This window comes from Engraulis encrasicolus, chromosome 10, assembly GCF_034702125.1.
Source record: "Engraulis encrasicolus isolate BLACKSEA-1 chromosome 10, IST_EnEncr_1.0, whole genome shotgun sequence".
Classification (NCBI taxonomy): Eukaryota; Metazoa; Chordata; class Actinopteri; order Clupeiformes; family Engraulidae; genus Engraulis; species Engraulis encrasicolus.
Window position 1 is genome coordinate 3,259,517 of NC_085866.1, and position 10,707 is coordinate 3,270,223.

The window sequence follows — 10,707 nt, forward strand, 5'->3', positions numbered from 1 at the left end:
TTACAGGTGAAGCCCCGCAGCTTCGAGCCCTGGTAGCACAGCTCCAACTCCAGCTGAGTGACCACCATGGCAGCCGCCACCAACCACTCAGCCCATCCCCGACAGCACACGCTCAAAACAGACTCGGGCCGCCCGCGGTGCGATACCGTAGGTTCACAACGGTCAAAACTACCGGACTAGGGCCACCACGGGACACAGTAGGTTCACAATAGTCGACTGGGGCCGTGCGATACCATACGTTCACAGCGGTCGACTGGCCCCCTGTTCTGTTCTGTGACTTTGAGGTAGGATCCCCCTCGACTTTTCCACCAGCCCAAGATCCGACGGTCAAATCCAGACAGCCACAAGGTTGACAGCCAGCCGGACAGCCACAAGGTTGACAGCCAGCCGGACAGCCACAAAGGCTGACACTCAGCCAGACAGCAACAGTTCTGTGACTTTGAGTTTGAGTTTAAAGTTTCCCTAACGGACTTCTTCCCAGCAGCTCAAGACCTGTGGGGCCACGCGATTCGGTTCACGGCGGTTGACTAGCTCCAGATCTTTGGGGTTTTTGAGGTTTGAGGTTAGAGTTGCCCTACCTGACTTTTTTTTCCCCAGTCCAACACCAGTGAGATAAAAACAAACTCTGCCACACGATGCAATATGCCCGAGGTACTGTAGGTCCACTGGAACTTGATTTGTGATTTTGAGGTTACAGCTCCCGTGACTGACTTTTTCCAGCCCAACAAGCAGAGAGTCAAGAGGCTCAGCGGCAATACAACCAGCAGAGAGTCAAGAGGCTCAGCAGCAATACAACATGCTCACTGCAGTCGACTGGCAGCACCTGTTATGTGGCTGTTATGCCGTCCCTTCCTTGTGCTCCCATAGCTGACTTTTTTTGCAGCTCCTCCGAAGAAGTAGATTGACATCTAGGTTGTCTTAAGAAGCCTCTAAAAATGCCAAGTTCCAAAGAAATATACTTCTCTTCTTGTACTTGTTCAGAGGTTCTTCAGAAGTTATGACAAAGCCGACCAGAGTTGAACATTTTCCAGCTATCTGACAAAAAATCCTCCAGCAAAATCCTTCGATTTCATTTCAAACAATACAGAAAAAAAATCCTTCAAATTCCACAGGTGAGACAGACGAAGCAGACAACTTTTTTTTTTCCTCCATAAAAAAAGTACAGGTACTTCGATGCAGCAATTACTTTCGTCTAGAAAGCAATCCTACTAGCTTCTTACATCAGTCCAGGTAAAAATGTAGCAATAATGACAGAAGTGCACCTTCAACCCAAGCCGAGCCAAACCACAGATGCCCTTGCTTGGTAACGCTGCCCTGTTGTCCTGATCCACACACCAGTCTCCGTAACATGCTGCCCAGTCCTGCTCCACACACCAGTCTCCGTGACTGTGACAGAAAGGGGAAAAAAAGCAAAGTGGCATCCACGTGGTAGGGGGAGAGAGAGAGAGAGGGAGAGAGAGAGAGGGAGAGAGAGGCAGGCTGGTCAGGTCTTGTTCCGGTCCGGAAGAGAAGAGTGATCGAGAGTCTTCGTCACTGCTGTCGTGACGCACCGTTTCCTGGAGTCCTCGTGCCTCTCAGAGCGACAGCGAGAGCTACACTTAGAGCTTGTGATAACCCCATCCACCTCTCAGCTTGCAAACACACACACACACACTGCATCCCTATCACTCTCCCATATCTCTCACTGCTCCGTTCTTCTCTTCCCTTCTTTAGGTATCAATTTCCTTACCTCCTCTCCTCTCCTCTCATCTCCTCTCTTCTCCTCTCCTCTCCTCCCCTCTCCTCTCCCCTCCTCTCTTCTACTCCTGTCTTCCCCTCTCCTATCCTATCCCCTCTCTTCTCCACTTTTATCCTCTCTTTTTCCTCTCCTCTCCCCTCCCCTCCCCTCCTCTCCTCTCCTCTCCTCTCCTCTCCTCTCCTCTTCTCCAGTGGTATAGACAGGCGTAGGGCTGTCCTCTGCCTGGGGAAGACTTTGGGGGTATTTTGGAGAGGACCCTCTGGGCTAACAGGTGTAAGACCTGACAAAAACACATGGCACACGTCTAACACATGGCACACGTCTAACACACGGCACAAGTCTAACACACGGCACAAGTCTAACACATGGCACAAGTCTTTTTGTGTTTTTTTTGTGTGGTCACCCTCCCTCCCTCCCTCTCCTTCTCTCCCTTTCCTTCTCTCTCTCTTTCACTCTCCCTCTATCTCTCTCTTTGCTCTAGCTCTCTCTCTCGATCTCTTTCTCTGCGTTCCCCTCCCTCTTTGTCTCTCTCTCTCTCTCTCTCTCTCTCTCTCTCTCTCTCTCTCTCTCCCTCTCTGGTGGTCTGTTTTAGCCCCTCCTATAGCGAGTGGCAAGTCCCTTCTGCAGACGCCGCCTCTCCTCACGCCTCTCCTCTCCTCTCCTCTCCTCTCCACTCATCTCCTCTCCTCTCCTCTCCACTCATCTCCTCTCCTCTCCTCTCCTCTCCACTCATCTCCTCTCCTCTCCACTCATCTCCTCTCCTCTCCTCTCCACTCATCTCCTCTCCTCTCCACTCATCTCCTCTCCTCTCCTCTCCTCTCCACTCCTTCTCTCATCTCCTCTCCTCTCCTACCCTCCTCTCCTCTCCTCTCCACTCCTTCTCTCATCTCCTCTCCTCTCCTCCCCTCCTCTCCTCTCTCCTCTCCATTCATGCCTCTCCTCTCCTCCCTCCTCCCCGACTCACACCTCTCCTCTCCTCACGACTCTCATGCCTCTCCTCTCCTCTTTTCTCCTCCCCTCTTCTCTCCTCTCCTCCTTCCTCCCTGACTCATTTCCCCAAGCTCTCTCCTTCACACACATACACATATCCCCCACCCAACCCTAGTACTCAGCATCACCACAATGCTTTTATCCTCCCTCCTCCCTCTCTCTCTCTCTCTTTCCCTCCCAAGTCATCTCTCTCTCTCATTCTCTCTCTCATTCTCTCTCTCTCTCTCTCTCTCTCTTTCTCTCTCATTCTCTCTGCCTAGTCATCTCTCGATGGTCCTGCTGCAGACTGCATGCCGGTGCCTGCTCCCCACCCCCAAGAAAGCGTCATGGAGAGAGATAGAGTAAGTGAGGAAGGGAGCGTGGGGGGACACACATTGCACTGAAGCAAATGTGTATGAGAGAGAGAGAGAGAGAGAGAGAGAGAGAGAGAGAGAGAGAGAGAGAGAGAGAGAGAGAGAGAGAGAGAGAGAGAGAGAGAGAGTGAGAGAGAGAGTGAGGAAGGAAGGAAGAGGGATGAGGAAGAGAGATGTGGCAGACAGTACCGTCCGTACCCGACCCACGCAGCAGGTTTTAAAAGTCGTGTCTGATGGCTTACACGCGCTGGTACACGTCGCTGCCAGGAAGCAGGCAGGCACAAACAGACCAGAGCAGGGAGATGAAGGCAGGCAGACAGGCAGGCAGGCAGACAGCACAGGCAGGCAGGCAGCACAGGCAGGCAGGCAGGCAGCACAGGCAGGCAGCACAGGCAGGCAGACAGCACAGGCAGGCAGGCAGGCAGCACAGGCAGGCAGGCAGGCAGGCAGGCAGGCAGGCAGCACAGGCAGGCAGGCAGGCAGCACAGGCAGGCAGGCAGGCAGGCAGGCAGGCAGGCAGGCAGGCAGGCAGGCAGCACAGGCAGGCAGCACAGGCAGGCAGGCAGGCAGGCAGCACAGGCAGGCAGGCAGGCAGGCAGGCAGGCAGCACAGGCAGGCAGGCAGGCAGGCAGGCAGGCAGGCAGGCAGGCAGGCAGCACAGGCAGGCAGGCAGGCAGGCAGGCAGGCAGGCAGGCAGGCAGGCAGGCAGGTAGGCAGGCAGGCAGGGAGGCAGGCAGGCAGGCAGGCAGGCAGGCAGGCAGGCAGGCAGGCAGGCAGCACAGGCAGGCAGGCAGGCAGGCAGGCAGGCAGGCAGGCAGGGAGAGAGGCAGGCAGCCAGGCAGCCAGGCAGCCAGGCAGGCAGACAGGCAGGCAGGCAGGCAGGCAGGCAGGCAGGGAGAGAGGCAGGCAGCCAGGCAGCCCCCACCGGAGCCATGATTAAGCTGAAGTGCACCTACGTAGACCGCAGCTGAGGATGAGGATGAGGATGAGGATGGGCGCAGCAGCACGACTGCACTACCCCGGACCGGATTAAGATGACTCAGGGCCCCTAGGCTAAAGGTTGCTATGAGCCCCCCCCTGGGGGACAAATTTCGCTACAAATTTACATAGACAGTGTCATAATTACAAGCTTGGAATTAAGGATAGAATGTCTACCAACTGTGCTCATCACCATGATAGATGATTTCTTTCAATATTGTGTCACAACTTTCGCAATTTTTTTTTCACTTTTGGCTAATAAGGGGGGCCCCTGGTAGGTGGGGGGCCCTAGGCTGCAGCCATGTCTAGCCTGTGCATTAATCCGACCCTGGCCACTACTCTACCCTATCCCCTCCTGCTGGTAACCAGCTAAACACACCGCATTCCAAACACCGCTCATCTCGGATTAACACGGCTATTAATTTCCGCTCCTCCACCAGACAAAAAAAAATAAAATCTGTATCATCAAAATGGGAGACTTAATTGAAAAGGGGGCTTTCAGCATGGAGGAAGTAATAGATGTCCTAAACCAGACGAGACGGTAAATGTGATTAGTCAGCAAAAATAGGCTTAAAAAGACATCCTCAATAACAGGTCAGTCGCTCGCTTGCTTGGCTCGGCTGCGCGCTCTCGTTGCATCAACAATATTTTCATCGTGACTGTAAAAAAAAAAAGATGTGAGACTGGCCAGGCCGCCACCAGGCGTAGATTTCCCTCTGATCTTATTGTGACAGCTGCTGGGTATAAAGGGGCAAATACCCCATGGTGCACTGGTAGAGATGGGCTTGCACTGAGCAGCATAACTGGCTACATAGCATAGCGTAGCGCCAGGGCCGGATCTGGCCGCTTTGGGGCCCTGGGCAAAATATATTCATGTGGCCCTCAAAAGTCATTCTTTAAATTCGTCACCAACTGGCATGGAAGGAGCGAAGGTGCTATTTTAGTGTTTTGTCTCTTACATATCTTCAATTACTTTTCACAAGTGACAAGTTATAATCAGGCCTACTTTTTTATGTGTTTATTGCGACTGGTCTGACAGTTGGGGGCCCCTATGGAGGACAGATTTGGTCGGGGCCCTGGGCAATTGCCTAGGCTTGCCAAATGTTCCTCCTCCTCCATCCTCCTCTGCTTAGCGCACATTCACCACTGAGAGAGGACAGACCACCAAGGGGAACGATTAGAGTTGACTAGGCTTCTGAAGGAACGCTTCAGCATCATAAGATGTTATATGTTTACTCTTCATCATCATAAGATGTTTTATGTTTACTCTTCAGCATCATGAGATGTTATATGTTTACTTTAAGTCAATAGTCAGTCTGACAAATGCAACTGACTTTTTGAAAAGCTGAGCAATTCACTAAAACTGAACATAACAGTGCTACCATCACGTTGCCTGGAAATGTGTGATGTAGAACTGCACCATTCTCCGGCTAAAATCTGCAGTGATATTTACTCCATTGTGAGTCAGGCAAACAGGAAGACAGGGTTCAAGAGAGTCCTTGTGCACAAGCCCTCAGTAATGCAGGTGCAGGTGTGAGGCAGGAGAAGGTGAATCAATGAACAAAATTCAAGAGACACCGCACACTGCTTACTTTTCTTTACTTTATTTCTCGGAGCGCACAACGCGTTTCGCCCAATGCGTCATCAGGCGAAACGCGTTGTTCGCTCCGAGAAATAAAGTAAAGAAAAGTAAGCAGTGTGCGGTGTCTCTTGAATTTTGTTCACAGGAAGACAGGGTTGTTCTTTGCTGATCAGCAGTATCAGCTTTCTCGTACAACAGTGAAGGCTTGCAAAGCCCTTGCGGTAGTGGTTATCATGCACATATCCTCTGTGTTGATGAGCAATACCAGGTAACTGCCTTTTAGAAGTTACCTCTGTTGCAATGCTAAGGACTACTGCATTTCCCACCAATGCCTGGATTAAATTCACCACACATCAAAACACAACAAAACGCCAATGTCTCTGGTTAATCCAAACCAGGCACCCTGCAAGGAAAATCAGTCAGTTTTCTAAGTCATATTTTATAGGTATTTAGCCTTTCTAAGTTGACAGAAATGATAAGCTTATGTTCTTGAACAGTGGACACATATTAGAGAGTAGTGGGCAGAAAGGACTGTTGTATGCATTTGTAAGCCACATACACACCGTATAACTCAATGAAAGACATCTAAATGAAATGAACAGATGATTTCACACGCACAAACGGTATCGGCTCTTTTATGGACATGGTACAACATGATTATGAACTGTGCTTGTGTACTTTGGAGCATGGACAAACATACCAGTTATGTGAAAATGTTGTAACCAACCTACGTGGGGGGCTGTAGTATTATTTGATGTTGGGTTGGCGACCGCATGGTAAGTTGATTTTCATGACACACATCATATTAACAGTGAAGCATAATAATGCACTCCATGTACTGTAGGCTTAGCTATCTTTAACACTGTACAATTTGAGTGACAGCTAGTAGAACATGCTGCCCAGCATCAGAAAACGTTAATAACCACAGAACGACATCAGCTGATATGTGGCAAATTTATGCTTAAGGATCAGATTGATGTCTCACCTGCACAAAGTCCAGCACCATGCCGGCCATCACCATCCCCATGCCCGCCAGCAGGTACGGGAACAGCACCTGGGGAACAGACAACGCAGCGCACACATCAGTGGCACATACAGGTGCTGGACAAAACACAATAGCTGAAGTGAGTGATAAATGTCTGCATACACTGTTAATTCTCCTAGTGTTTTGATGGCGTTCTTCACTGAGGTCTGCAACGTTGTGCCATTTAACAACTGGGGGCATTAACAGTGTTGCGGACAGGACATACATTGATCACTCACTTCAGTTGCACTTGAAGAAGGGCTGAGGACCAAAACATCATGCAATTAAACACAACTGGGAGCATTAACAGGTAGGGGAACAGCATTAAAGGGACACTGTGCAGGAAATGGTCAAAAAAGGTACTGCAACTATGCTGCTCATTGAAACTGGGCTGCCTACTGCCAAATGTGATCTTTACTTGAAAGTTTACAAAGTAATAAACAAATATTTTTTGTATGGTCCAAGTACAGTCATTTTTGCAACTAAAAATGGCTATTTCTGGAAATTCAAAATGGTGGACCATGGAGAAGATCCTCCTTTTCATGTATGAAAAGTGCAATTTTTCCAGTTATAATGAATACTTAGAATTTGATGGTGGTGGTAAGTATTCATGAAAAAGGTAATGAATGGACAGCATGAATTCTAGAAATAAAGAACTAAAAATCTCACACAGTGTCCTTTTTAACAGTGTTGGGAAGAGCATCAACAGGTAGGGGAACATCCTTAACAGGTAGGGGAACAGCACCTGGAGACAGATCCAGATGGACGACTCCTCCTCCTCCGCTGCGGCCTTGACTGGCTTGGTCTCCGCGGGCTTCTTGGGTGGAGGTGGCGGCAGGAGTTTGGCATCTTCCTGGGCGTCCAAACCTGCTAGTAGGGGTGTAGATCACAGCATCCATGACAATACAATTCAATATTGTTCGATTTCTAAAGGCAGTGATTCGATTATTTTCGATACTTAAGAAAGCCCCACGATACGATTCGATTTGATTTTTTTCCAATTACTTTTTCCACTCGGCAGGGGCCAGCGATTAGGTGATTTACGATACTTAAGAATGTAACGGTGAGTGTATATCGATTACTATTTACAGCCCTACCTGCTAGCTGCTGTTCGTTAGCTGCCGCACCCTGCCCCTTGCCCTTCCCCTTCTTGGACTTCTTCTTCTTCCTCTGGCGGACTTCATCTTCAGGCATGGTGATGGTGGCTCCTCCCGAGTTGCTCTCCCACTGTTGAAGCAGACACATGACGCAGTGTTGGAAAGAAAAACAAAGAATCCCAATAGTCCCAATAGAACGTCTCTGCTTAGACCACGCCACTGCCTTAAACACGCCTCTACCCAGGGCCGTTGGAGCTGCTCTAAGTTGATTGGTTCTTGACAAACAATAAACAGTATTAAACATATAAAAATATTTGAAATAGAATATACAGTAGTTCATGACAACACACTATATAGATGTGTCTTTTTCATGTAGTGATGGAGATTTGCAGTTGTGAGTAACTTGATCTTCATCATTGCAGTTTCCAGGTATGAATACACTGTTTCATAATGAGGCTAAAGTGATGACAATTCATTGAAACAGGCAAACTAATATGGCCAGAATAGTGATGGGCAACCTGAATTCAGAGGTTACAGTCCAGTGCCATCTATTCCAAATTACCTACCTAGTTTTACCTTTCCGGGTAGGGCACTTGGACAGGTCAAACCAGGCCATTTGGAATATGCGGCACTGGATTATGGCTGCTGAATACCGGCTGCCCAGCAATAGATGTTATGAAAGTTGTTTTACTTTTTGAGACCATACTTTTTGTGACCTGACACAAACCACACCTATATGTGCTACAGGTTAGCAGCCAAGGTCTTAAAAGCTACTATGAATATAAAAAGTAGGGAGTTCAATGAGACCAAGACGTAACCTCCCTAATTGAAGGCCTTCTGCTTTGTTTTCATAGAAAATGCAGCCAATATGTTGCCCTACTACGCATAAATGTATTTTTTTTTTTAATCTCACCTGAAAAGAGACTGAACCACTTTCACATAACCTAACCCAGGGGTTCCCAAACTTAACCATGACGAGGCCCACCCATATACCGATACATTTTCCTGTGCACCCCTACGTCTGTACGTAAAATAACGACAATGGTGTAATGTTGAGAGATGCAATATATCAAATTATGATGCAGTTATTAATACATGGGAATATGATTTAGCTTACTTTTGTTTATTTTGGTGAACATTAATTATTCAATTTTTTATTTTGTTTTGCTATACTTTTCCTGCCAATCTGTCGCTTCAGGAGAAAACTTCAACTTGGAGGGTGATCTATGACCTCTGAAAGTGGTCAAGCAGTTAAAGAAAGTAAGAACACTCAAATGCCAGAAATAACCCTATACACCACTAGCTTCTAGTAGCTTGTTGCTGACAAATCTGACTGGTCACTGTAACCATTGACACTGGGTTGGAATCAAAGCATCCAGATGCGCACGCATTGCGCATGTCCATCTACCAGAACGTATGTGTTGATCTTACAGATGTTTTTTTTCCCCAGTAGGCCTAACTCAATTATTCTTGTCAATTTGTGTTGTATATGGATATTTTTGACCCATACGCAGAGTGAGTGAAGGGGTGTAATGACACATTCCCTCTAGCTTTAGCGCTTAACCACAGCATCCTGGTCTGGCGTTTGACCTCATCAAGTAGCCTGAGCAAGAAATCAGTGGAAATCTTTACGAAAACGAAACGTTACAACATGATTCACCATGCTAACTACGAGACATTCAAAAGTCTAACCATGTTTAGTCCGAAAACACAAAAACGCCAACGTTCCCTGCTTTGACGTTTGAACTATTCCTAAATTGAGGCAACAGTCCGCGGAAAGATACGCGCTGGCAAGGAATACTGCAGAGCTCCATCTGCTAATCGATGCTGCGAATTTCCCGATGTGTGCAGTGTATCGAGTTCACAGATGATTCGAAGGCGTACATAACAGTCTAAGGACATGTTTACTAGGTGTCAGCTTGGCTTACATACACTGCCACAACGTTCACTGAGGCGCCATGTTCATGTTCATATTCCAAATGATGACGTACACGTGGAAAGGTTTTCCTTCACTTCAACTTAAAAGTTTGACATTTTAAAGCATACAATACGAGGTATAGGCTACTACAACTCTTCTCTATTCATGTTTGTACAGCACAGTGGTGTTTTCTGCATGTGAGTCAGTACGTCACCTCGTAACAAGTGCGTAACGATAAAATAGACAGCAAAAAAGACACTGGAAGTACCTGCGTAAATCACGACACACCACGCAGTGCTGAATATAGGCCTGCCAACAGTTATAGAAATGATTCAGAAATACTTTAGCCTACTTACCCTAAATATTGTTTCAGCAATGAATGAGGAGGTCACCGCATGTGGAGGGGGACCTTTGAATAGTCTAAATTTAGTATGCAGTGCAAGGACTCCCCGTGTTTGAGGAGGGCAGAAAGTAAAGTGGCATCTTAAATTTCACTTCTGTTGGCAGATGTCATATCTGTCTGATGGCATAGCTGCAAACCGCGACAGACGCAGACTTCATCCACACGTTTAATGCCTTTCTTACATACATACGCTAGGGCTGCCATTGCCATCATTTGAATTCATTCCGTTTACGCCATTTAAAATGGCAAGATTCTAAAGGTATTAATTGTTTTCTTGTTATCGCTGCAAATGATTAACATTTGAGAAAACTAATTTGACAAGCCAGTAGGCCTAATGAAAGTTTTTTTGTGGAGGTTGGTAGCTGCACATCCTTCTCGCTACCACAAGATGGAGCCATCCTCTCGCCCACCAGTCACTGCGCGTGGCCTACAGAGGGCTGCTTCTCCAATAGGCCTACTGGCTTTCACCATAGTTTGGCCCTTGACTTCAGCTGTGTCTTGTACATTACTAAAAAAGTATCATATATCTAGAGCTCACTTTAAACAGCCCACAAGATTCAGTCGTAATCCAGGCTTAATCCAACACCATTCGAGATTGTGACAAGAGATCAAGGTTTTTAACAG

The 10,707-nt window shown here is 47.7% G+C and overlaps 1 protein-coding gene across 2 annotated transcripts in view; it reads right to left on the minus strand.

Annotated features, from left to right (window-relative positions):
• The window catches only part of LOC134456497 (solute carrier family 41 member 1), a 37,707-nt gene extending 27,456 nt beyond the window's left edge, over positions 1-10,251 (minus strand). Inside the window, exons 1-4 of one of the 2 annotated variants that reach the window (XM_063207861.1) lie at positions 10,037-10,251; positions 7,763-7,892; positions 7,411-7,532; positions 6,627-6,695 (exon numbers count right to left, since the gene is read on the minus strand). In XM_063207861.1, the coding sequence (XP_063063931.1) occupies positions 6,627-6,695; positions 7,411-7,532; positions 7,763-7,859 (288 nt within the window). In that variant the 5' untranslated portion in view covers positions 7,860-7,892; positions 10,037-10,251. Of the gene's footprint in view, positions 1-6,626; positions 6,696-7,410; positions 7,536-7,762; positions 7,893-10,036 lie in introns of both variants that reach the window. The other variant, XM_063207860.1, reaches the window with a different exon arrangement.
• Positions 10,252-10,707: the final 456 nt, after the last annotated feature.